The following is a 26380-nucleotide window of genomic DNA, read 5'->3' as shown; positions in this document are numbered from 1 at the left end:
CTTATCATTTTGATTCAAAGCCAAACAGTTCTCATTTGTGAATCGTGCCCAGTTAAAACAGATATCAGATCGAAAAGCATAGAGAGCTAAAAAGCTTATTGTTGATATCAGAACGATCAAGTTCAAGCACTATGTGATATCTCAGATTGATTTGTCTTGTGATTTTTATGTGTAACTCAAACAGACGTTGATATGTATTGAGAAGTTGTTACTAGGAGTTCTTTTCAAGGGTTCATTTTAACCTACCTTTACAGGTACTACCTCCATGATAGATCTAAGGGTCATCATTTATCAATACATGCGGGATCCACTAAAAAATAATAGACCACACATTTATTGATAAATATCAACCGTTAGATACATGTCAAGACAGTGCCTGTATAGGTAGGATCTAACCTATCCCTTTCAAGGGTTGATTAGATCGGATTTGTATAAGTTATTGTGTAAATCAAATTTTTATAGTGAAATCCTCTGGAAACAGAAGAAGAAGAGACGTAAAAGCTTTGAATTCGAACTTCCATAAAAATCTCTCTCTTATATTTACTTACTGCATTTACTCATTCAATCTGTCTTAAGCTTTTTTAGTTCAGTTTTGCGATGAAGATTGTTCCGCCTAAGTTCTTTCGAGCAAAATCTTAGTTTAAACAAAAATACTTTTAACAAGATGTTAAATCAACTCAAAGTATCATAAAATTTTAAAGAGTTTATTCACCCTCCCCACACTCATTTTTTTTATCCCAACAAAATATCATGATTGTGAAATTTTCAAAACAAATAAGTTGAAATTTTGAATAATTAATGCAATAAAAAATCATAATATATACATGTATTAATGCATTATATATATATATATATATATATTAATCAATTGTTTAATTTGGAAATAATGAATTGAGTTCGTGGCTTTATGCATTGATCTTCTAAGAGTAAAATTAAAACTCCCCTTGTGGTCGCGCACAATTTTTTTTTTTTTTTTTTTTTGGCAATTTCTTCCCCCTCGGGGCCCTCTCTCTTTGTCAGAGAGTTAAAGAATTTTTCGTTTTGATTGATTAATATTATAATGAACGATTTATCTCATTCATAATAATATTATAAGTTTTACCTTAAAAAAAAGTAAAATATAGATATAAAACTATATTTAGAATCTAATAAATGTACTATAAAATTTTAAATTTTAAAAATTAAATTGAGAATAACATTTGAAAATATAAAATATAATATCATGATATAAAAATGTAATTTTTCCATCAAGACTATACATTTAATTTAAAACCAAAACATTAGGAAATTCCAAATCACGGGGAAAAATAATTTCTCAAACTAGAAGGACTAAAATGATAATAATTCCGATCACCATAAGAAGATGGAAGCAAATTGAAACTTCCAGAAATCTTGCAGTTGAAATCTGAACCCATCGGGTGTCGACAGAATCTTGAACGGAGCAGAAAACCCTCCATTGTTTGAGTTTCGGTGCCTTGATTTTGAGCGGAAAACAGGGAGAAAATGGACCCTAAAACTGATAAACTCGTGCGGCGCACAGCAATGGTGGCCACTGTCACTGCTTCTTATTTCCTTCTCACTGCTGACTATGGCCCTCAACCCAATTTTCTTGACCCCGTAAGTGTTTTCGGTGACGTTGTATTGCATCGATTCCCGATACATTTGTTGGGTTTTTGTTTAATTTCCGATGTTCAAAGTTAACGTGTTCTATTCGAATTGGTGGTGATGTGCGTGTTTTGTGGCAGGTTGTAATCATTGTTCTCGATTTTAGTTGTTTGTTTGTGTGCATTTCAAATGTAATAGTTCGCAGAAATTTATTGTGAAGCTTTTGCAATTTATCTGAGATTTAAAATTATGAACCATGGGTGATTGAGATGAAGAAACTTGAGGCTGAACTCTTGTGTAAATATTGTTGATACTGGTTTAAGTTCTTGGCGGAACCATGAATATGCTTTAGGGGATATTAATACAATTTTGAGGGTGAGGATCGCCTCACACTGGGTTGGCCCCGTGGTTGATTTAATCTTTATCGGTATTGTTACGGCATTTAGGGGACAATCCCGAAACAATACATCGATGATAACGATCGGTTTAGTCGAAGAGATGACAGCAGAAGCTCAGCTGAAATACCAGTCCGGTGTGTCTTCTCTCCGGGAAGAATTTATTCGATTGGTAACAAAAGGTTTAGGAAAAACCAGCCAAAGAAACTTCTGTGTAAAGCCATTTTCAGTGGAAGCAACTACTTGATGATTGATTAACATTGGTTTCTCCTGAAGGGTGTGCCATTTAACAGTAGCTGTTGCGAGTTACGGTCCCAACTATTCGAGAAATAATAGAGGAGCAATATGGGGAGCAAAGGAACATGAGGCAGGTTAGGGGTCCAGCAGGAATAAGGAACAACCTGTTGGAAAAACTTTGCATAGCATATCTATGCAATTATATTTTCTTGCATGTGAATTAGTTCCTGAGTCTCTCTCTGGTAGACGGTTTAGTAGTGTGGTGACTATTGAATTATTTGACTTGGAATAAATATTTATGCTAATGCAACACAGTTCATGCTCGGCTAATCTTGAATTTGTTTCATTAATGCCTATATACAACTGAGGTGTGGCTCGCTTTTAACGTTGTCTGTGTTCCTTTTGAAATTACAGATAAAAAATGCAATATTATCGGCTGAACGATCTGTGAAAGAGTTTGTCTTTGGACAGGATAAGAAAAGTCAAAATGAGACGAGCAAGCTACCTTCCCCTGCTGCAGAGAAACACCCGTAGGCGGTCAATATGTGTTGTAAGATTTCTTGTTCAAATTTTGTACAAGTTGTCACTTGGATCTTCTTTTGTTGTTCAAAACTTTTGTACACTTCCATGGTGGTGAATATAAAAGTAGCAATGTAGATTTTTTGTGCAGAATGCGACTTGCTAAGCAACTCGAGTTTTATAGCAAGATTGAAATCCATTACTATTGGGTACACTCATCAAGTATAGTTTGCATGTGTATTCCTGAGCAACTCGAGTTATTAAGCAAGATTGAGATCAATCTCTTCGGTACATCTTCAATGAGGGGAGGGGTCGGTCTTTCTCACGTTCATCAAGTAATTTTTTTGCATGTGTTTTAAATATTTCCCCATAAACCTGAGTTTTTACCAATAAGAATTTGAGTGACTACAAGCTGAAAGGTTAAAAGACATGAAAAAACAACAGCTATGTGTCAAATGAACCAATAAACAAGAAATACAACTCCTTTGGGGCCAAAAACACACATATAATATGCACATAAATGCTAAGAGCTCCTTTTATAAGACAACGCAGCTACAGCAGGCTCCAATGGTTTTATTTTGGAGCTTCTCTTGAATGGCCTCCAGGTGCAAGATGATCTCTTCGAATGTAGGCCTTCGATCCGGATTCTTATGCCAGCAATCTTGTAGGAGTCTGCCACCAAAGTAACCTTTTTTCATTCGAGGGTGAACTTTATTCGAACCAAGTGACATATATACGTGCAGATAGAATGAATACAAGGAAAATACATCAAAGTCGCTCATTTTTAGTCTTGTGCTTTCAAATGGACAAGTTTTCATAAACTCAAATGGTAATAAGCTAAAGATAGGAGCTGTATCGAAACTGATAGACTCACTTCTTGATCGGTTCGGGGTACAAAATTGATGAGAGATGTGGCCTTGAATCTTCGTAAGCTCGTTTATCTGCCAACTTTTCTGCATCCTCTCCCCTATTTGATGGTCCTCCTTGAAACATCTGCATACAATAATTTAATATATGAGCAGTATTTGGTCGCAGGTTGGCAGCAAATGACTATATTCTTTTACGTACTATAAAAGAAAACTTTATTTTGACCGTCTTGCATTTAACAAAACCACTTCTCTTTCTTTAAAAACAAAAAAAAGGCCAAAACAAAACCTATAAGAATATGAATGGTTACGTAAGAACACAAGTTTCCAATTGCATGTGACAAAACTTAACAAGTCAATTTACCTCGTGGACAATCAAAGCAAAAGAGAAAACATCAACACTTTTTCCATATGATTCTCGACGATAGACTTCTGGAGCCATGTAGCGATCTGACAAAAGTCACAAAAGCATCTTGTAAGAGTTTTTTTTTTTATTTTTTTTTATCATAATTCAAAACTGCCAAGGTTTGCAAGAAGTAGGAACTAGTACATGTTCCAGTTCCCCCGGTCATTTTATAACCGACATCCTTTCCTTGTGCGATTTTGCTAAGCCCGAAATCTGTGACCTTAAGGTGCCCTGCATCGTTCTGCAAAACGTTCCTGCAAGGAATCTCCGTCGATGTAATGTCTAGCAGAAATGTAGTAAGTCATTTCAAGAATGATAAAATGCATGTTAGCAGAACAATAATGTTAAGTATGAAACTACAATTCAGACCTGGGTGTCAAATCGCGGTGGATTATAGCATGAGGAGTATGTTGATGCAGATAATTCATGCCTCTGCAGTAATACACAAAAGCTTGATATTGTTACATTATTAGTTGTAGGGGTGGCAACAGATAACGAACTCTACAAATGAACTTAGTCTCTGTAATTTTCAATCAACTGCCTATAATCTACATCATTATTCATTGCATGGTGTAGAAAAATTAACCGAAAGAACATAGACCAACGGCTTTGTACAGCTTCATTAAAAAAATCGAATTTTTAAAGCTGGTGAATGTATGCTGACTTGAAACTAACCTTGGTAGTTATCCAAGAACAGAGTATGTAAATATACCTAGCTATGTCAAGAGAATATGCAACTGCAGTCGGCATATCAAGTCTTCCCTTCCTTCTCAATATGTCATACAAACTCCCCTAGAATTTGCAATTACAGAAGCATTATTTCATGCGTTAAAAAATTAACGATTAATTTTCCGCGCAACACATACATTTTGCAGATACTCGGTGAGGAAGACCAAGTGATCAGGGTACTTCAAAACACCAAGGAACTGCACAATGTTAGGGTGACGCAATTTTTGCCACAAGGCCAGTTCCTTTAGAAAGTTATCCCTGTAATTTATCAGCCAATAAAATCAAATGAAACAGATGAGAGATACTTAACTCCTTACTCCCATAATCCTGCCAGGGAATGTTGCACCCTGATAGATCTTGTTTAACTAATGCTTCTCTTTTCATATGCATTCGAGTATAGATAATTTACCGGAAGAAATGAAATAAAATTTAGAAATTTCTATTTTCCTCATCAAGATTTAAACAGTGTTCTTCCCCCATAGATAAACTCACTTTACTGTCTGGTTTGATGCAATGGAAGAACGAATTGTTTTTGCAGCAACTTCTGTACCACGCCATTTGACTAAGTACACTTCACCATAGGCACCCTGTCGGTTATTCATAATATAAGTAGCATGTATTTCCAGTAGTAAAACATGGGATAAATATTCGATATTTAAATGTGTTGGATATGTCTTCTGACTAGATGAGAATTTCAAAGACGAAAACATTAAGAAAAAATACAGGTGGTTTTATAGGAGGAGATTGCCTTGGTATCAGGAAAGAGAAATTACTTCTCCTATAAGTGTGCCTTCATCCATGTTCACTTCACTGCTGTCAATTTCACAATATGGAGCCTGAGAATTAACTCCCATCTGTCGCAAGCAAATCGACATGAAATGTTTACAATTGTAAAGGTCAAAAGGTTATAATGTCCAGTGGCATTCAATTCTAATGAGAGTGGCCATGATAGAAATTACAGAGAGTCAATCCTGAAGCTGTTTTTTCAAGATCATGCTGAAAGACCACCTGCGTGCATGGAAATATAACCGAACTAGCAAGAATATAAATCTCAACAATTAAGGGCAACATTTTTGGTATGTAAAGAAGATCAAACAAATTATAGCATAACTAAAACATAAATATTGGAAATTAATATTGTTCTAAAACAATGAATACTTTTGCAGGTTAATATATCGCTGAAGCATAATATACCGGGTCAATTCCACCACGAGCTTCCAGAATTTCGCATATGTCATCATGGCCAAAGGTACGAGCATCAGAAAGTGGCTGCAATGTATTTCAATATATAACCTGTTAAACATATTCCAAAACAAAATTTTATGGCATATTAAGATGGCAGCATGGTTGCACAGCAGCGCATGGTTTAGACCCAAAGAATTTTCTAATGCTATAAAGTTTAGGCATGGATGCAGCAGAAGAGAACTCAGCCAAGTCATGAACCATACCATTGTAATTACACACTGGATTGTACTGTACATCATGTGACCTTATATAGTTGAGAAATGTTAAGAAGGTACTCACAGTGCGACCCCAACGATCCATGGAGTTCACATCAGCTCCTTTGTCCAGAAGTAGATCAACTATCTCTGTGCAACCCTCGCATGATGCCAAGTGAAGAGCTGTTCTCTTGTCATAGTCGGCTAGGTTGGCATCAACGCCTTTCTTCAGTAATTGGATAACACCAGCTTTATCACCCTTGCTTGAACAAAACAGGAGACGGTACGGACCATCCCTCTCACCTCCATGAGATGGGATCTGTTATAGAAAGAACAGGATGGTTAATCTCAAGTCAGTAAGTGAAGGAAAACAAGGCATCATGCCACACAACTGAAACAAGAAGCATAATGAGGCAAAAAGCACACTATTTATGAGAACACTAGGAGAAACAAAATTTGCACTATTGTCTCAGACACCAACCAAATTAAAAACTTAAGTATTTCACCAAACTAATCTTAAAAGACTGCCACAAATGCATGTCGAAATTCTTGGCAATAGCTAAACAGAAAACACTATGGTCTAAAACAAGTGATTACCTTAGCAGGCGAAGAGCGAAGCCTGTGATCTTCCATGATAGAAAAAGGAACGAACTTTGTTCCCAGAGACACTTCAGCAAACACTAAGCTGGCGTTATTAAAAGAAAAAGGAAAAATTCAAGAAAGCATAATATATATAACCTCAATCATGCATGGTCAACCAACCGTGTCACAGTAGCAGCCGCTCATGGAGGACAGTCCAAAAGAGTCCCGATCACCGCCGGACAATCCCATGAATCGTGGCGTTGTCTTTTTTGTTAAATTACAACTGAAAGATGGAAAACTTTGGATAATTCGTCCAAGCTGATTGCCTGGATAATTTTTTAAAAAAGGAAAAGAAATCTGCTTACGTGGGCCGGATGTTGGGTTTTCTTGAAACAGAACACTTCATTTTCTTTGAATGTTGTGTGATATCGCCGGATGGCTGCATGAAACTTTCTGCATTTGAGCAGTAACTTGCTCTACCATCAAAAGCGCCTTGAGGGTGATTCTTACCAAAGTTACATACATCTGAAAAATTATTATAAACTAGCTCGATAATTTAATTATTTAAAAAAAATGTAAAAATTTATCACGGAAAAAAATATGGGATTTTTGAGATAAGGTAGAGTGAAATTATAAAAACTCATGTTAATAATTTAATAAGAATTGATGAATGATGAATTTGAAAGAAAAAAAAATACAAAGAAAAAAAGATGATAAGGTTGATATAGTCATATAGAAAAGTGCGGATATAGAATTTAATTATTAAGATCTAACATAAAAGATAAGTGTGTTAAACTTGAAATAAAATGATAAGAAATTTTGATGTGATTTGACATACGTACCAAAAACGATTAGTATAAGAGCTGGAAATATTATATAATAGTATAGTATAGATTATAGCAAAACAATCACAAACAAATTCAAAGTGTTGGTAGTTTCGCAACGTTTTTTCATAACCAGACCTATAATTATATTGTAAACCGTTAAAAGATGGTTCAACAAAACGATCGGACCGAGATATTGTTACTTATATTATATAAAATAATAATATAAATATATAATATAAGTAATTGATATATTTTAAATTTTAAAAACTTGTATATACATATAATAATATATATTTATCAAAGTTTAAAATCTAAGGAACATATATATATATAATCAAAATATCAAATATCATTATTTATTTATTTTATATAAAAAATCAAAATAAGCTCAAATATTATTTCAAAAGGTTTAAAACCAAATAAACAAAAAAATTTAATATAGGAAATAAAATTTTTTAAGGGATATAAGGAATAATTAAATTTTTTAAAAATTATTTTTGTGAAAAAAATAAGATGAACCAGTCGAACTGATTTTTGACAAGTTTTGAGCGGTTTGACCGAAAAACGGTTTTTGAGTTTACTCTGGATCGGACCCGTGATCGGTTTGCGGTCGAATCGACCGGTCCGATTTTAAAAACATTAGTTTCTCTCACTTTCACAGGGATTGAATTGTAATTTTCCAACCAATCAAAAAGGCGGGTCTCTCTTCACATGAAATAAGTGGGGTCACCAAAATAGCTAACCGGCCACTCCGCAGAGGCCCACCTAATAGTGCCTAATGGTGGGATGTTGTCGCGGTTCGATCCGCTTCGCCTCACCAAATTACTCATACCACTTTAGGTAATATTGTCCTGTCACTTAAAATAAATGGATTAGTTATTGTTTTGTCAACTCGTTTACAAGGCTGGTCGATTCGTCTCATCCTGTCTAATGGTAAGTTGCGGCGGATTCTCGCTACCCATTTCGATATCTCTAACATTTTGGTCAGTAGAAGATTTGCGGTTCAATGTTACACCGAAAGCCTAAGTTTTGAACGTCGTCTTACGATTCTAATCCAATTCTCCTCAACATAAAATAAATATTTTTAAAAAAAAAAGAAAAGAAAAAAAAGGCCCTAAATTATAGGAACGAAAAACTCGATATCGATTAATTAATTAATTTGGTGAAACAATGCCAATATCAATGTTTTAAAAACTGGACCGGACCGGCCGGTTCGACCGGGAACCGGTCACTGGTCCGGTCCGAAATACCCCTAAAAACCGTTTTAACGGTTCAACCGCTCAGAATCGGTCAAGAACCAGTCAAAACCGGTCGAACCGGCCACGAACCGTCCAAGAACCGATCCCAAGAAGCGTCCAGAAAACCGGTTCAACCGGTTTTTGAATTTTTTTTTATTTTTTTTAAATTGTTTTTTTAATTTTAAAATCTTAATTTAATATTTTATATATATACACATGATTATTTGAAATTTGTACTTCGTTAAAAATATTATTTTTCTATTATTATATTTTTTAATTAATTAATTTATTTTTAAAAATATAGTATATATAACTATAATTAATATTTTGAATATATTTATATAGTTATTTATTTTTTAAACTATGCTATATATATTTTCGTTTATTTATATACATCTTTTAGATTTTTAAAATTTAAAAGATATTATTAATTATATTATATTATATAAACGGTTTTTCGATCCGATCGTCCGGTTAAAACGGTCGAACCGATTGGACCGTTTTTTAAGGTAGATCGGTTCGATCACCTGTTCGGTTATGAAAATATTGTCCAATATATTGGAAAATAATGACTCTACAATACTATTAATTTCTCAAACAAATCGTTATATATAAGAATGAAAACATTATACCAATAAATTTGATTAATTAAAGGGAAATTGCATTTTTTGTCCTGTATGTTTGTCACTTTGCGATTTCAGTCCTTTATATTTTCAGATTTCAGTTTTAGTCCGCTATCTTTATTTTTTTGGTAATTTTAGTCCTTTTCCCGACGTGGCGCTGACGTGGCACCAATTCAATGCTGATGTGGAGCTGATGTGTACAGTGTCACGTAAGCATTTTCGAATAAAAATGACCGAAATTGCCAAAAATCAGAACATGTAGGACTAAAATTGAAATGTGAAAACATAGAGTACCAAAATCGCAAAGTGACAAATATACAGAACTAAATTTACAATTTTTCATTAATTAAAATATATCATATTGTGAGTTGTAACTCCTCCATTTAATGGAGATATTAAATTCCCTTCATTTAATTGAAATAAAGTTCCTATTGCAAAAGTCCTTTTAATCACAATCACAGTATAGTAAAATGAACACAAATTATATTTCTCGAAATTATATTAATAAAATGAAAGGTGCAATGCTTGATGTTCTTCTTGTCAGCGCTGAAGGCATTAAAAATATTAATATAATTGGTAAATATTTTTATTCCACTATAATATATACACACACACGCATATAATTTTTTTCCATATCCACACACACACACACACACACACATATATATATATATATTATATAGTTAATTAATTCTAAAATTTTAAAAATTTTATTCACATGCAGGGACTCCAGCTTACCATGTCAATATTGAATGTTGTGGCCAAATACGTAGAAGCAAGAGTGCAACAGGTTTGTTCTAGATCATCGAACATAATTCTGATTATTTTTTTAATCGGACGCAAGCTAATTACGACAATAATATTTTGATTTTGAACGTCGTCTTTCGCAGTAAATCATGACGAAATCTACTGGAATGAAAAGTTTACGTTCGAATTGTCACGATCGGAGCTGGAAACTCACGGTTACCTCAAACTGAAAATTGTGGGCGAGGATTATTTTACCAAAGGTGCATTTGTTGGTCAAACGATGTAAGAATTAATTTTACCAATCGTATTTTCATGTATATATAATTAAAAAAATCACTAAAATTTAATAATAATCATATATATATTTCTAACATAATTTTTCTATCCAATAATTAGAATTTTCCTCAAAGGAGTATTTTTGGAAGGAAATTACAAAGCGTTGGTTGAATTGAATCCATCTCCATTCAATGTGGTGCTTGAGGATGACACATACAATGGCCAAATGACTCTAGGATTGAAGTTTATCCCAAATGTTAGTGACTTTCACGAGACATGTTCGATTTGGTTTATAAAATATATATTATGATACTCTTATAACACTTAATTTGGATTAATCATTTTGATTAATAATAATAATTATTATTGTTTTGTAGATTGCTTTGCAAATGAAAAGACGAGAAACCATGCAAGAGGAGAATGATGATGGGAAATCAATATGCAGAACAATAACAAGTAGTTTTTGGAAATTGCAATGGTGGAAGAATATATTTTCTTATAGAAATAAAATTTTTATCGACAAGCGCAAGAATAACTGAGAAAATCATTAATGATATTTTTTTAAGCGCAAGAATAACTGAGAAAATCATTAATGATATATTTTTTAAAAAAATTAAAATTTACAGAGGGTTAAAAAAACATTGCCTCACAAGGTTTGCATCTTAATTTGTAATGTTATAAAATAGCTAGTATGAGCTAATTAATGTACGCGACAATCGAAAATTGTACGTGTTAATGGTTCAACTTGATTTTAGTTTTATTTGTTTCATTATTAATTTTTGGGGAAATAGTGAATTAAGTTATAGTGTTTTTTTCCCCATCATCTAACTAGTCAAATGTGAGTATTGGTCACGTTACTTTTCTTTTTGTAGGTTTTTAATCCTATTTTGTTGGATCGATGACATGACTTCTAACAAATCATCAAATTTTTAATGTCATATCAGTATTTTTCAATGTCATGTTATTGTTTTGTTAAAATAAAACTAACAATCAACAAAAAGAAAAATTGTGTGACTAAAAAACAAATTTGACAAGTTAGAAAACCAAAAACGTAAACATGTCCACTTAGATAAATATATTGACTATTTACCCTTGTATACTACAAGAAAAAACGCAACAATTCCTACCGTTATAAAAATCGTAGCAAAATTTGCGAGGGTTCTTTGCAAACCGTAGCAAAATTAATTAGAAATTCAAATACAAATCTATTACATATTAAATCAATATGTTAAAAATCTTTCAAGCATTTTTTTTACGGTAATACTTTACAAATATGCTCAAATATTTGGAGTCGAGCTCAAATTAGAACTCCAATTCTAAAATCGAACTTTAAATCGATTCTTAACAATTTCTTACTGATCTCTTAAAGTACACACCGATGCTTTTTTGACGAACCAGTTATTAGGACTTTATATAAAGTATTTTACTTACAATCATGATTGATCTAATGTGATTGACATAAAAAAAATTAAAAGCATTTTTAGACTAATCTCTTATATGAATTATCAATTAAAAAGTATTATATTTTATGCCAAAAATATTATTTATTATTATAAATATCGATAGAGTTGATCCATCTCACAAATGATACCATCTCACAGAAGTGTTAATCATCCAAAATACATACCATAATCAATCTATATTTTTATTTGGATCATAAATTACAAAGAGGCGTGATAATTTACTTTGACTAGAAAACTATATTAAAAAATTGGTGTATAATTTAAATTAAATTTGTTACTGTTGAAAATATATTATATTATATTAAAGTTGTTGAAAATTGAGTTGTATTATTTTAAAAATTAGTGTGTGATGATGTAGATGATGATGATTTAATTTTTGGACTAATCTCCCATTGAGATCTATAAATAGGTCTCTCCATTTGTGTAGAAAAACACAATTTGAGAGAATAAATTTAAAGTGTGGAGTTTGAGAATATTTTGAGTTTTTGAGTTTTATAAATTTTACTTTTCACAACACGTTATCAGCACGATCGCTCGAAGATTCTCTATATTTTCCGACGATCTAAAATACAAGAAAAAGTCAAAAATATTCAACAATACCACCATGTCAAACTTGGCAAAGCTTGAATTCGTTGCACTCGATATCACTGAAAAAAATTATATGTCATGGACTCTTGATGTTGAGATGCATCTTGAGTCATTGGGTCTAAGTGAAAGCATTAAAAAAAATAATATATCAACCTCACAAGATAAAGCAAAAACTATGATTTTCTTGCGCCGACATCTTGATGAAGGGTTGAAATGTGAGTATCTCACAAAAAAAGACCCAATGACTTTATGGAAAGGGCTGAAAGAAAGATTTGAGCATATAAGGGAAGTGATACTCCCGACTGCCCGTGATGAATGGAATACGTTGAGATTCCAAAACTTTAAAAAAGTCAGTGATTATAATTCTGCGATGTATCGAATAGTCTCGCAATTAAAATTCTGTGGACTTGAAGTCACAGAGATGGAAATGCTTGAGAAAATATTTTCCACTTTTCACGCATCGAATATAACTCTACAACAACAATATAGAGTGCGTGGATTTTTGAGATATTCCGAACTAATCGCATGTCTTCTTGTGGCGGAAAAGAACAACGAATTGTTAGTAAGAAATCATCAATCCCGACCCACTGGATCAACGGCATTTCCTGAAGCAAATGTCGTAATGAAAAATGAAAACCAAAATCAAAGGAATAGACCAGATTTTGGTCGTGGACGAGGTCGAGGACGTGGGCGTGGACGTAGAAATGACCGTGGTCGTGGACGTGGTCGTGGATATGAAAATAATCGAGATAGTTATTTCAGTAACTCATCTTAAAAGAGCGTCACGCACCACCCACTAAAAAGGCAGCATGAAAACATGAGTGGAAATGAAAATCACTCAAAAAGAACCGAGAGTGTTTGTTATAGATGTGGCACTCCGAGACATTGGTCACGAACTTGTCGAGCCCCCGAGCACCTTTGTAAGCTCTATAAAGAATCGATAAAGGGGAAAGGAAAAGAGACCAATTTTGTTGAAAATAGTGACCATTTAATTGGTTCAATTAGTTTCAGTGCTGCAGATTTTTTGAATGATTTCGAAGACATTGATTAAAAGATTGGTGGGACTAGATTGTAACAAATTTGTATTTTTCATGCATTTTTGTATTATAAAGCATGTTATATTTTACATTTGTATTGTACTTAATTTTTCTTTATTACATTTTTGTGAAGTTTGATATGGAAAATGCTATGAGAAAACATGGAAATAATATCATGAAAATTTGCATACCGGATAGTGGTACAACGCATACTATTCTGCGAGATGAAAGATATTTCTTGGAACTAAAACCAACAAAAACAATGGTGAATACAATATCAGGTCCTGTAGACTTGATTGAAGGTTTTGGTAAAGCGAAATTTTTGTTACCTAATGGTACAAAATTTTTGATAAATGATGCTTTATATTCACCACGATCGAAAAGAAATTTGTTGAGTTTTAATGACATATATTCTCATGGGTATGATACTGAGACAATGACTGATGGAAATCAGAAATATATGTGTCTTACCACATATAAGTCAGGAAAGAAATTTGTAGTTGAGAAACTACCAATGCTCCCTACTGGATTGCATTATACACATATAAGTCCAATTGAATCAAATATGGTGATGGATAATTCATCAATATTAACAAATTGGCATTATCGATTGGGACATCCTGGTTCAACAATGATGCGAAGAATTATTGAAAATACACAGGGTCATCCACTAAAATACCAGAAGATCTTTCAGAATAATAAGTTTCAATGTAAAGCATGTTCACTTGGAAAAATTATTATAAGACCATCACCAGCTAAAATCCAAACTGAATCACCCATATTTCTTGAACGTATTCAGGGTGATATTTGTGGGCCAATTCATCCACCATGTGGACCATTTCGATACTTTATGGTATTGATCGATGCCTCTAGCAGATGGTCACATGTATGCTTATTGTCAACTCGGAATGTGGCATTTTCAAGATTGATGGCTCAAATAATAAAATTGCGAAATCAATTTCCCGATTATACAATCAAAAAAATAATACTTGATAATGCTGGAGAATTTACATCCCAGACTTTCAATGATTATTGTATGTCAATGGAAATCACTATTGAACATCCTGTAGCTCATGTTCATACGCAAAATAGATTAGCTGAATCATTGATTAAACGTCTACAACTGATTGCTAAACCAATGATTATGAAAACAAAACTCCCTATTTCTATATGGGGACATGCAATTTTACATGCTGCGGCATTAATTCGCATCAGACCAAGTGCATATCATAAATTCTCCCAATTGCAACTTGCATTTGGTAAAGAACCAAGTATCTCTCATCTAAGAATTTTTGGATGTATGGTGTATGTGCCTATTGCACCACCTCAACGATCAAAAATGGGTCCTCAAAGAAAAATCGGTATTTATATCGGTTATGATAGTCCATCAATCATTCGATATCTTGAGCCTCAGACAGGCGATGTGTTTACAGCACGCTTTGCTGATTGTCATTTAATGAAGAAATATTCCCAGTGTTAGGGAAAGAAAAGAAACATATCGAAAAAAAAATCACATGGTATGTACCATTATTGTTACATTTGGATCTAAGGACCAAACAATGTGAAAAATATGTACAGCAAATTGTACATTTGCAAAGAATAGCAAATCAAATGCCAGATGCATTTGCAGACACAAAAGGGGTGACAAAATCATATATACATGCTGTAAATGCCCCAGCTCGAATTGAAATTCCAAAGAAACAGATTGAAGACACTCATGATGTCATTAAACGCCTGAAGCGTGGAAGGCCAGTCGGTTCCAAGGATAAAAATCCTCGAAAAAGAAAAGGCATAGAGAAGCACGATGATCATAAAATAGAAAATGGTGTTCCAGAAGAAACACCTGATGATGAAAATGTTCTGTCAGAACCACAAACTGACGAGAATCGTGAAATCTCTATCAATTATATTAATACTGGAAAAATATGGAATCGAAAAGACATAGAAGATATTGATGAGATATTTTCTTATAATGTGGCTTGTGACATCATAAATGAAAATGAGGATCATGAACCAAAATCTTTTGGTGAATGTAAAACTCGTCATGATTGGGCCAAATGGAAAGATGTCATCCAGGTTGAATTGGATTCGCTGAATAAACGTAATATTTTTGGACCTATAGTCCTCACACCTGAAGGTGTAAAACCTGTTGGATACAAATGGGTTTTTATTCGAAAGCGAAATAAGAAAAATGAAATAGTAAGATATAAAACTAGACTTGTTGTACAAGGTTTTTCTCAAAGGCCTGGAATTGATTATGAAGAAACGTATTCTCCTGTTATGGATGCAATTACGTTTCGATATTTGATTAGTTTGGCAGTGTCTGAAAATTTTGAAATGTGTCTGATGGATGTTGTTACGGCTTACTTATACGGATCACTTGATAGTGATATATACATGAAGATCCCTGAAGGATTTAAGATGTCTGAGGCACAAAGTTCAAAACCCAGAGAATTTTATTCTGTAAAATTGCAAAGATCATTATATGGGTTGAAGCAATTCGGCCGAATGTGGTATAATCGGCTAAGTGAGCACTTGATGAAAAAGAGATATGTAAATGATCCAATATGCCCTTGTGTTTTCATCAAGAAAACAACATCCGGATATATAATTATTGCTGTATATGTTGATGATTTAAACATCATTGGAACGGATAAAGAAATTCAAGAGGTTATGATGTACTTGAAGGAAGAATTCGAAATGAAGGATCTTGAAAAAACCAAGTACTGTCTGGGTTTGCAAATCGAACAAAAAAAATGTGGAATTTTTGTTCACCAGGCAAATTATACAGAAAAGATCCTTAAACGTTTTAATATGGATAAATTAAATCCATTAAGTACTCCAATGGTTGTAAGATCATTAAACATAGAAAAAGATCCATTCCATCCATGTGAGGATGATGAAGTTATTCTTGGTCCAGAAGTACCATATCTAAGTGCCATTGGTGCCCTTATGTATCTTGCAAATTGCACTAGACCTGATTTATCTTTTGCTGTAAATTTATTGGCAAGATTCAGTTCATATCCAACAAAGAGACACTGGAACGAAATTAAACATATATTCCGTTATCTACGAGGAACGACAGATTTGGGACTTTTGTACTCAAAAGACATCAATCAAAGTATCATTGGTTATGCTGATGCTGGATATTTATCTGATCCACATAAGGCACGTTTCCAAACCGGATATGAATTTACTCGTGGAGGCACCGCAATTTCTTGGCGTTCACAGAAACAAACACTCGTAACAACTTCATCAAATCACGCCGAGATTATTGCATTACATGAAGCAAGTCGTGAATGTGTGTGGTTAAAATCAATGACACAACATATCCAAACTTCTTGTGGATTATCAGTAGACAAGAAGCCTGTGACGTTGTATGAAGACAATGCTGCATGTATTTCTCAAATGAAAGAAGGATACATCAAAAGTGACAAAACCAAACATATCCCCTCAAAGTTCTTTGCCTACACTCAAGAGCTTGAGAAGAATAAAGATATTGATATCTGTTACATTCAATCAAGTGAGAACTCATCAGATCTCTTCATAAAGGCACTTCCAACGACGATATTCAGAAAATATATATACAACATTGGGATGCGCAATCTACGGAATATGTGAAGAATCACTCATATTAACATGAGGGGGAGTTTACGTGGCTGCACTCTTTTTTTCTTGCTATGGTTTTTATCTCACTGAGTTTTTCTTAGTAAGGTTTTTAACGAGGCATCATAAAACACGTAATAAAGACAATCATCATATGACGAACATCATCACAAGGGGGAGTGTTGAAAATATATTATATTATACTAGAATTGTTGAAAATTGAGTTGTATTATTTTGAAAATTAATGTGTGATGATGTAGATGATGATGATTTAATTTTTAAACTAATCTCCCATTGAGATCTATAAATAGGTCTCTCCATTTGTGTAGAAAAACACAATTTGAAAGAATAAATTTAAAGTGTGAAGTTTGAAAATATTTTGAGTTTTTAATTTTTATAAATTTTACTTTTCACAACACTTACATATTTTATTTTGCCAATAAAAATTTCATTGAAATAGGAAATTGATTACTCTCTTGTTTGATTTTAATTAATTAACAGTTGAGAAATATGTTTTGCTCTTCTTTCTTTTTTTTTTTTTTTGAGAAAATGTTTTGCTCTTCATTCGCTCTGTTTTGTTGATCACGAACAGAGAAATGGCGGAATTTGTGGAAGCAGATAATGCGGAAGCCATCATCACCAGAATCGAGCACAAGTCTCGCAAAATCGAGAGCTTACTCAAACAGTAGTTTCTGATTCTACCTACTTTCTTACAGATTCTTCGATTTTTCGGTTTAATTTTATTTTGTGTTTGCTGGGATTATAGGTACAAACCAGTGGAAGCTCTAAAGACAGCTCTCGAAGGGTCTCCTCCCAAGACTAAGGACGAGCGTTGTAAGGTTATATACTTCAATGAATTCCTTTTATAAGCTCGTGTAGATTTGATTTTGTTACAAATTGGTTTTGCTGTTGTTCATCTTATGTGATTTAAGATTCTTATGCAGTAGATGTGAATTTATAGATTCTGTGATTTTTTTGGCATAAGTGATTTTATGTGATTTTATATGATTTGATTTGATATTCTTACGTAGATGTATATTCGACTGTGATTTCAGTTAGTGCATATCTGGTTTCATTTAATAATCGAAGATAGCTATAGATTAGCTGAAATTATCACATTTGATTTATTGGATCGTAGTTGTTGATCTTGTGTAATTCGGGGGGCAATTGATACTGATTCTTTTTTTTTTTCGTGTTAATTTTTCTAGTCCGCGAATTGGATAGTCGTGCATAGGGCGATAATGGCAATAAAAGATGTGGATAGCTTGTTCTCTTCTCTTGATCCTGAGTACTATGACATTCTAATGAAGTAAGTCACCCTCCCTTTTCTGTACATTGTTTTTGACAGGCATTTTTGCTTTGTGACCGTATTATTTTTTTTTTCCCCTGGTGATTTTACGATGACGGATGATATGATGAATTGGTAACATTTTCGCTTTAAATTTCTGGGTTGCTGTTGTAGGAACTATTCCATTTCTCTTTGAAAAAGACAGTTTCTGAAAATGTTCTGATTTACTGCAAGCGTAGATGTGCCTGGGAATACTTTTATCTTAAGGATTTGTGGGCTGTTTGGTTCATACTGAAACAGAAGAAGACCTTATACTTGGAGAGTATGCGATGATGTATGATTTTGTTGTTCTTTGGAAGTGTAAAAAATTGATACTGCAGCATTGGTAGCACTCAGCAATTGTCCAAGTCTTATTGGAAAAAGTAACTCTCTTTAGCTAAAAATCATGGTACTTTTTTTAATTAGAATTTCTTAATCTCGATAGCAAACTTAACTGGGAGGATACTTGAATAAATTTGTGGTAGTTGCCATGACAATTTAAAAACATTTAATTTGTAGCAGAGAGACAATGCGACAGTGAGCCAGGAGTCCTAACTTTTGTGGTGAACAGACGATGAATTCATGGCTCATGCTAGCTGCTGCTGTAACAAGTTTTGTGGCCATGTGTCATTTGCCATTTTAGTAATTGTGTAAGAAAGTAGATGACCCAAATTAAATCACAAATCTGTAATTGTGATCATTTTAAATATCCTGACATTCAGCTAAATTTTTAGGGTGAAGGGGATATGTTCTTTACATCTGAAATTTTCCCAATGGAAAATTTCCGATGACTGTAATCTGGTCTTTGTTGATTACAAATATGTTATACTTTGGCATCACCTAGGGTTGGAAATGCATCACGAAAATCAAAAGGCCTAAAAATCTATAAAATCTGTGTAAAACTGAAACGCCAAGTCAAAATGCTGGATGACTTTATATTCTTAACTCCTTATATCTTGATGATTTTATATTTGTCTTCTACCTTTCTTTGGCCTGATAAATTAATGAAACTGATGAATAAAGTTTTAATTATATCCATACTGAAGCGCTATCAGGATTTATCATGTAAAGAGTTTCGAGGTTTTCTCTCTCCAAATCTTTTGTATTTGATTGGTATAAACAATACTTGTTCGTTTGTTACGTGCCTGAAAACCACTGCTAATATATAAATAGATCAGAATGAAAAATATTCTTAGAAAGAGTCAATACTCATTTAAGAGTTGATAACTGAAAGGCTGAAATTCACTGTTACTCACTGAAGTCGTGAAAACTGATATGTACAATTGATTTTTGCAACTGAGGAACTACGATTTTATTGCCCGTACATTTACAGGATGTAAGTAGAGGTCCAAAACACCATCGAAGGGCAGGTGTATGTTGTAATATCAAATCATGGTAGTGCTAGTTTTCCCCTCCTTCCAATCAATATACACGTGAACGGTGTTCTTGACTTCGAGGCAGATGATATTGATAAATTCTTGATATTACATTTCCATAATGTGCAATTGTTGCCGTTGTTTTTAGTTGCTATATACCATTATTTTTTGGTTGTGATATGACAGAAGCCTGCAATATTTTTTGTAGATACTTATATCGAGGTTTGTCTACTGGAGATCGACCCACCTGCGATCAATGCTTACGAATTCACGAAAAACTGACGGAGAGAGCTGGTTTGGGATGCATTTTGCGATCTCTTGCTGACAAAGTAAACACTGTTTAGATGCCAAATACTCTGATGCCGGTTGGCATGTTGTATTTAAATGCACAAAGCACAGTTATTTTTGAAATAAAGTTTGAATTCAAATCTTCTTTTGTCACGAGTTTGTGTTGGAGTTTAAGGTTTCATCATTTTCACTCATGTTATAATCTTGTTAACTCTGTTATACTGACAAAGTTATTTTGAGGTTTTAGCAGACCACCGATTAGGTTATAATGAATCTCAAGTCTCAACTCATTCTACAAATGCTCAAGCTTTGTATATTTGTTACTTATAACAATTTCGACCATATATTAAGTCAGGAACAATATTACTTTATATGTAAAAGAATTATTTTTCATGATAAATATAGAGTGACCCGATCTATCTCACGGATATAGATCCGTGAGCCCGAAGAGAATTATTCTAAAAGATATTAATATCGTGTTAGGAAATTAATATTTTTGAACTCGCACAATATCTTTAGTTACAATGTTTTGAAACCAACAAGGAAAATCAAAATTAATCCATTATAAGCTTGAAGAAGATAAAAATCGCTTTATTGGTTAAAAGATGTATCACTATATCTGTCGATTTTCGCATATGTTGAATTGATAAGAAACAATCAGATTTCAAAGTATATTGTATTTTCGTCACTACTACTATGTCATTTGGACCCAAATCTTCCTCTGGTTGTACATCAATGAGCGTTAAAAGGATTAATACTCTTTTTTTTTTTCCCGGAGAGGTCAAAAAGATTGTCGAATTTGGTCCAAGTTGAATATATACATAAATTAGTGAAAATATACAAAAGTCCATGCCAATTATGAGTTTTTATATATTTATTTTTGACTTTCTTTGTCAGGAGAACGGTTTAAAAAAAAATGATCACAACAATGTACTAAGTTATATTGCAATATTTTGTATGTGTTACTCAAAAAATATTGAAAAAACAATAGATAAAATATTTATTTTGAACAATATTATTCATAAATAATGAATGAGTCGTGCATATTTTGCCCATTGACCAAAAATTTTAAAATTCCCACTCCATCGCACGTTCTGATATTCATTCGTAACACATAATGGTGTGCACGTCCATCAAAAGACCAAAGACTAAAACAATAATATTAAAATACAATAAAATTATTAATTTAAAGTTTATATATACTAATTTTCAAGTCGGTTGAAAAAAATTAGGGGTGCAAACGAACCGAATCGAGCCGAATAATGATAAAATTTTAAGGTTCGAATTCGGCTCGATAAGAGTATATTCGAGTTCGAGCTCGATTCGAATTTCGATAATTTCAAATATTTTGGCTCGAGTTCGGCTCGAAATGAAGTTCGAGTTCGGTTCGAAATATTCGAACCTATTCGTGAACTATTCGGATATTATGGTTCGAAAGCTCGAAATGTATATATATTATTATATAATTATATTATATTAATTAAATATTAAGGCCCGCAAACTATTCGCGAACTATCGAACAGAGTAATTTCGGCTCGAGCTCAGCTCGAAAAAAAGTTCGAACATGTTCGAATTCGGCTCGAGTTCGATAAGATCGAATACGAATCAAATATTTATCGAGCGGGTTCGTAAAGTTCACGAGCAGGTTCGGTTCGTTTGCACCCCTTATAAATAATTGGTGACATTATGTACATTTTTTATATTGTTTCACACCTTAAAACCCACTGAAGTTTCAGAAGAAAGATTTGAAATTGTTTTTTATCATCGGTTTAAGATAATATTTTGTGGCGAAATTTAAAATAGTAAACAATGAATTTAATAAATTTGAAACCAAACAACAATTTTAAAAGAAACTAATAATTGCCAACTCCATGCCATATTATGCTAATTAAAAATTTTGTATGACACCTAATAAAATGAATAACTATTTCGTCATTATTTACTAACATAACTACCCTTATCATCCAAATTTTTATATTCCAAAGTTCCTAACTTTAATTATAAATGTTTTTTCAACCCAGCTACTTGGACTTCGACCAATCTGGGGATGATCTTACCTCGATTCGCCCCCAAATAATCCGAATGTCTTTATAGTTTAAATGTAAACAAAATTTTTTTTCAAGCCGACTTACGAGTTAATTTTGTATGATATAAATCTCATATCCAATTCGACTCATGAAAACATATTATTTTTTATGTCAAAAATATTATTTTTCAATTTAAATATAAACAAGGTCAGTTCATCTCACCAGAGATAGAGATCTACTGACTACTATCTATAGCATAAATACGAGTTGATTGTTGTTTAGTTTATATCACCCATTGGAACTTGAACTCCTGAGCCACAAGTTACTCAAAATGTTTTACCACTATACCATATTATCAAGACTTATGTTCTTGCTGATTATTATTACGAAATCGTCGTCTTCAAAAAAAAATTTGACTTTTTTTTTTTTTTTTTTTTACAGATTTATACATGTAAGACAGATTGATCCAATCTATGTATATGATGAAAAATAATATTTTTTCATGAGTTTGATCAAATACGAAATATATTTCATAAAATTGAAAAGCAAGACTATCTCCTGAAAATTTGTGTTATTTTATTCCTCATCAAACTAAAGAAACCACCCGAAGCCCCTAAAATAAAAACAGATAGTGCCCACAGGGGCATAGGCGAGTTGGTAAGGCCTGAGATGACATGAGAAGAAATTCTCCAGCGTTGCGGGTTCGATCCTCGTGTGGAACATATTCCCTGCTGAAATATTGTGGGGATATGCCCTGGGGATTGGGTCATGTGCTCCCTCCTTCAGGCCCCTGTCGCTCGTGCACATCTCTCGATTTACCCACCGCATGAGCCAATGAGCCTCTGACTCATATGGAAGGGGGTCCCTTCGGAATCAACCATTTTAGAAAAAATAAAAACAGATAGTGAATAACTAAATATTAAAAACACAAAAATAGACCTAAAATACATCATCAGTACCAAAAGGGGAAAAAATCTATTTAAAACTAAACTAAACTTAAATACATATTTCTGTATTAAAAAAAATATTAGAAAGGCACTCATCACGCAATCCAATTTACTACTATTTATTGATTTTTTTCACAAAGAAATCTCAAACTTTTTCCACATTTGATCAAATTTAAAGTTGATGTTTGGCTTTAATTTCCTCTCAGAATGAAACTTCGCCATCTTTAGCAACTATGGCTTGTGGTTCAAGATTTCTGACCACATGGTATTCGCATGGCGCATGAACAAAATTTGCTTTCTGTAAGGTAAAGTTTTTGCAGGTATTATAGAGGGAACCGTTTCAATTTCAAACTTCCCAACTCTTTGAAATTCAAACTCTATCTGCTCTAATCAAAAGGGATAAAAGATACATTTTTTATCAAGATTTTTTTTTTTATTACAAAAACCCAAAGTTCTGATATAAACAATGACAGTAGCTCTTTTTCTGGATAAAGATCTTCAATTATCGAATATTTGCTTTATCTTTTTCAATAATTTCTGGCAGTTCCCGGCTAGTTCCCCGCATTCAAATTTAGAATACAAGATTTTCAGATTCATACCCCTTTTCTGTTGTAGTTTATTCAAGTGATTTCTTGGAAAAAAAAAAAAAGAAGAAGATATATACAAGTTTTCTCTGCGGATTCTGCCTTCTTTGTTTCAAGAATCTCGTATCTCGTATGGCATGATGATATTTAAGTGATTTCTTGATAGAAGTAGAAAATTTTTCCGTTGCAGAATTTGGTTCCCAACACATTAAAATCACAAGCCCGCATATTGAAAAATCAAGAAAATGGACAGAAGCGCATTGAATTCTGATGAAAGCAATGATTTGGGATATCGCCCTTCACTTTCTTCTGGTCAATCATTCACAGAAACCACGAGTTACTCGGCTTCGAGTGGCGACTCTTTCGCCTACTGCAGGACTAATTCCGAGACCTCGGCGTTTTCGGGGCACACGGACGACATCACCTGTCCTGATACAGCCTCTCCATTCAGCTGGCAGGGCCTCAAGTCTCCAGCTAGAGCTGCACTTTCAAGATTATGCATGAAGCAGCACACCCAAGGAATGGATGAGGAGATACTCGATTTAGGTGAGATTTTTTTCGTTGATTTTGATCAAGTAACGCATGAAATCTATCAAGAAGTGGTAACCAGAATCTATTTTATAGAGTTGGAATTGATGAAGGAGAGATTTTCAAAGATATTATTAGGAGAGGATATGTCTGGAAGTGGCAAAGGGGTGCCCACTGCTATAACAATCTCAAATGCCATCACAAATCTCTATGGTAAGATTCAAACGAAACTCTACGGGGAGTTTAATCCAACACGGGTTTTGTATTTTCGAATTTTGTTTCTTTGTTCTGTGGGCTGTATCTAATTATAGTTTTATGTGATGCAGCTTCAATATTTGGTCAGCATCAGAGATTAGAGCCTTTGAATCTTGACAGGAAGATGATGTGGAAAAGAGAAATAAATTGTCTGCTATCTGTATGTGATTACATGGTGGAATTGAGTCCAACTTTGCATAGTTTGAAAGATGGGACTACTTTAGAGGTGAGTCTATTTTAGGCCATTTTCACACCATTGGATCCATGAAATTTATTTAATTTTTTGCAACGACGTACTTTCTTCATTGAGAGGGACGACTGCGTTTTAATGTAATGACGAAGGAAGAATTTACTTGCAGGTGATGACAAGTAGGCCAAGACCTGACATTTACATCAACCTTCCTGCCTTGAAGAAACTTGATGCAATGCTACTGGTAAATATTCGGAATTAGAAACTATACGCTGTCATTTCCCTTTGGGATGTCTTAAAACGCGGTTTCATATCCTAAAATAGCAATAAAAAAGCAATTAGTGCGAACTCTGAAGTCAAGTATTCTAGAAAAAGTTTTACTATTCTCACCATCTGTCTTGAACTTTCCATCGATTTGAGCAATAATGTTCGGAGGTGAAACTGAGGATGAAACTAATGTATTGAACAGGACATATTGGAGAGCTTTAAGGAGACTGAGTTTTGGTATGCCGAACAAGGTAGCATATCGGGGAATTCAACACATTCGGGGTCGTTTAGGAGAATAATTCAACCTCAGAAACCTGTACACAAAGAAGAGGAGAAGTGGTGGTTGCCTGTTCCATGTATACCCACAGATGGGCTCTCTGAGGAATCAAAGAAGCATTTACGACAAAAACGCGACGTTGCCAACCAAATCCACAAGGCTGCAATGGCTATAAACAGTGGCATTCTTGCTGAAATGCAGATTCCAGAATCGTACATGGCCTCTCTTCCTAAGGTACTTAACTCCATTCTAAATGTTAAATCTTTTTGTCACCTAGAATGTCGTAAATCTTACCTTATGATTTGGTTATGTGTTACTGTAGAGTGGAAAAGCAAGTGTAGGAGATGCAATCTACAAATACATGTACAATGCTGCCAAATTCTCAGCTGATCATCTTCTTGACTCACTCAACCTAAGTTCAGAACACGAAGCCCTTGAACTGGCAGACAAGATCGAGGCCTCCATGCACACGTGGCGTCGTAAAATGTGCATGGCTCACTCGAAATCATCATGGGCCATGGTTAAGGACCTAGTGTCTGACTTAGATCGAAGTGACAAGAATCATCTCTTGGCAGACAGAGCCGATACCTTATTGTTATGTCTGAAACTCAGATACCCAAAACTTTCACAAACAACACTGGATATGTGTAAAATCCAGTACAACACGGTGAGTCTCTTGTCCAAATTCGTTAATCAAATGTCTTAGATATTCATTTGGAGACAGAAAATATTGATTTGGTTCGTGAAATGCAGGATGTAGGACAAGCGATTCTGGAGAGCTACTCCAGAGTGTTGGAAAGTTTGGCATTCAACATTGTTGCCTGGATTGATGATGTTCTTTTTGTAGATAAAACCATGCAGAAACAAGAGTAGGATTTTCAAGAACTCTTAGGAACATGAAACAAACAATGAGAGTAGGCACGACTATGATACACACACGCCTTATGTGATTCGAACTCAGGGCATACGAGCCCTCTTGATGGACACGGGTTTTGTGAATGTAAATGAGAAAATCTTGTCGTAGTTAGCTCCTTCATTCAATGCCAGGACTATACAATTGTTGACATGTATAGGAGGAAATGGAGGCTTATGTTTACTAAACTATGCAATGTTTAAACAAAGGAAGTTCAG

General features: G+C 33.8%; 5 protein-coding genes across 8 annotated transcripts; 4 read left to right on the top strand and 1 right to left on the bottom strand.

The window, feature by feature from the left end:
* Window positions 1-1374: 1374 nt before the first annotated feature.
* LOC140885253 (uncharacterized) lies at window positions 1375-2915 on the top strand. Its single transcript, XM_073292198.1, has 2 exons — window positions 1375-1617; window positions 2652-2915. Exons 1-2 carry the CDS (start codon window positions 1504-1506, stop codon window positions 2769-2771), a joined length of 234 nt encoding a protein of 77 aa, XP_073148299.1. The 5' UTR covers window positions 1375-1503; the 3' UTR covers window positions 2772-2915.
* A 222-nt stretch (window positions 2916-3137) lies between these two features.
* Window positions 3138-7270, bottom strand: LOC140883787 (serine/threonine-protein kinase 12-like). 2 transcript variants are annotated; one of them, XM_073290374.1, is made up of 14 exons: window positions 7144-7270; window positions 6959-7061; window positions 6794-6876; window positions 6282-6515; window positions 5952-6026; window positions 5531-5611; window positions 5250-5344; window positions 4895-5015; window positions 4741-4820; window positions 4398-4460; window positions 4173-4282; window positions 3987-4072; window positions 3631-3749; window positions 3138-3428 (listed from the first exon to the last, which is right to left on the bottom strand). In XM_073290374.1, the coding sequence occupies exons 3-14, from the start codon at window positions 6827-6829 to the stop codon at window positions 3293-3295; spliced, it is 1236 nt and encodes a 411-aa protein (XP_073146475.1). In that variant the 5' UTR covers window positions 6830-6876; window positions 6959-7061; window positions 7144-7270; the 3' UTR covers window positions 3138-3292. The 2 variants fall into 2 exon arrangements, with proteins under 2 accessions (XP_073146475.1, XP_073146474.1); XM_073290373.1 differs by having other exon boundaries at window positions 6794-6868; window positions 6960-7061.
* A 2701-nt stretch (window positions 7271-9971) lies between these two features.
* Window positions 9972-11028, top strand: LOC140877220 (elicitor-responsive protein 3). The gene is made up of 5 exons (XM_073280751.1): window positions 9972-10042; window positions 10191-10256; window positions 10357-10495; window positions 10610-10745; window positions 10867-11028. The coding sequence occupies exons 1-5, from the start codon at window positions 9976-9978 to the stop codon at window positions 11026-11028; spliced, it is 570 nt and encodes a 189-aa protein (XP_073136852.1). The 5' UTR covers window positions 9972-9975.
* Window positions 11029-17734: 6706 nt separating this feature from the next.
* LOC140883986 (actin-related protein 2/3 complex subunit 5A) lies at window positions 17735-20319 on the top strand. 2 transcript variants are annotated; one of them, XM_073290630.1, is made up of 4 exons: window positions 17735-17868; window positions 17950-18022; window positions 18392-18492; window positions 20095-20319. In XM_073290630.1, exons 1-4 carry the CDS (start codon window positions 17780-17782, stop codon window positions 20228-20230), a joined length of 399 nt encoding a protein of 132 aa, XP_073146731.1. In that variant the 5' UTR covers window positions 17735-17779; the 3' UTR covers window positions 20231-20319. The 2 variants fall into 2 exon arrangements, with proteins under 2 accessions (XP_073146731.1, XP_073146732.1); XM_073290631.1 differs by lacking the exon at window positions 20095-20319 and adding an exon at window positions 18711-20074.
* A 2999-nt stretch (window positions 20320-23318) lies between these two features.
* Window positions 23319-26328, top strand: LOC140883103 (rop guanine nucleotide exchange factor 3-like). Of its 2 annotated transcripts, XM_073289432.1 has the most exons (8): window positions 23319-23453; window positions 23923-24278; window positions 24357-24473; window positions 24587-24741; window positions 24875-24949; window positions 25175-25483; window positions 25572-25916; window positions 26003-26328. In XM_073289432.1, the coding sequence occupies exons 2-8, from the start codon at window positions 23978-23980 to the stop codon at window positions 26120-26122; spliced, it is 1422 nt and encodes a 473-aa protein (XP_073145533.1). In that variant the 5' UTR covers window positions 23319-23453; window positions 23923-23977; the 3' UTR covers window positions 26123-26328. The 2 variants fall into 2 exon arrangements, with proteins under 2 accessions (XP_073145533.1, XP_073145534.1); XM_073289433.1 differs by lacking the exon at window positions 23319-23453 and having other exon boundaries at window positions 23804-24278.
* The last annotated feature ends 52 nt before the right edge of the window (window positions 26329-26380 follow it).

Source organism: Henckelia pumila, chromosome 2, assembly GCF_033568475.1.
Source record: "Henckelia pumila isolate YLH828 chromosome 2, ASM3356847v2, whole genome shotgun sequence".
In the NCBI taxonomy this organism is placed as follows: Eukaryota; Viridiplantae; Streptophyta; class Magnoliopsida; order Lamiales; family Gesneriaceae; genus Henckelia; species Henckelia pumila.
The sequence above is the reverse complement of the archived record's forward strand: the minus strand, read 5'-3'. Positions and strand labels throughout refer to the sequence as shown.

Coding starts and splice junctions, on each gene's coding strand:
- LOC140885253 (XM_073292198.1), top strand. CDS start 1,504: ATGGACCCTAAAACTGATAAACTCGTGCGGCGCACAGCAATGGTGGCC. Junction 1,618..2,651: donor AACCCAATTTTCTTGACCCC/GTAAGTGTTTTC, acceptor TTGAAATTACAG/ATAAAAAATGCAATATTATC.
- LOC140883787 (XM_073290374.1), bottom strand. CDS start 6,829: ATGGAAGATCACAGGCTTCGCTCTTCGCCTGCTAAG. Junction 4,073..4,172: donor GACCGGGGGAACTGGAACAT/GTACTAGTTCCT, acceptor GACTTTTGTCAG/ATCGCTACATGGCTCCAGAA. Junction 3,750..3,986: donor TTGCTTTGATTGTCCACGAG/GTAAATTGACTT, acceptor TATTGTATGCAG/ATGTTTCAAGGAGGACCATC.
- LOC140877220 (XM_073280751.1), top strand. CDS start 9,976: ATGAAAGGTGCAATGCTTGATGTTCTTCTTGTCAGCGCTGAAGGCATT. Junction 10,043..10,190: donor TAAAAATATTAATATAATTG/GTAAATATTTTT, acceptor ATTCACATGCAG/GGACTCCAGCTTACCATGTC. Junction 10,746..10,866: donor GATTGAAGTTTATCCCAAAT/GTTAGTGACTTT, acceptor ATTGTTTTGTAG/ATTGCTTTGCAAATGAAAAG.
- LOC140883986 (XM_073290630.1), top strand. CDS start 17,780: ATGGCGGAATTTGTGGAAGCAGATAATGCGGAAGCCATCATCACCAGA. Junction 18,023..18,391: donor CTAAGGACGAGCGTTGTAAG/GTTATATACTTC, acceptor TAATTTTTCTAG/TCCGCGAATTGGATAGTCGT. Junction 18,493..20,094: donor TACTATGACATTCTAATGAA/GTAAGTCACCCT, acceptor TATTTTTTGTAG/ATACTTATATCGAGGTTTGT.
- LOC140883103 (XM_073289432.1), top strand. CDS start 23,978: ATGGACAGAAGCGCATTGAATTCTGATGAAAGCAATGATTTGGGATAT. Junction 24,950..25,174: donor AACTTGATGCAATGCTACTG/GTAAATATTCGG, acceptor TGTATTGAACAG/GACATATTGGAGAGCTTTAA. Junction 25,917..26,002: donor GTAAAATCCAGTACAACACG/GTGAGTCTCTTG, acceptor CGTGAAATGCAG/GATGTAGGACAAGCGATTCT.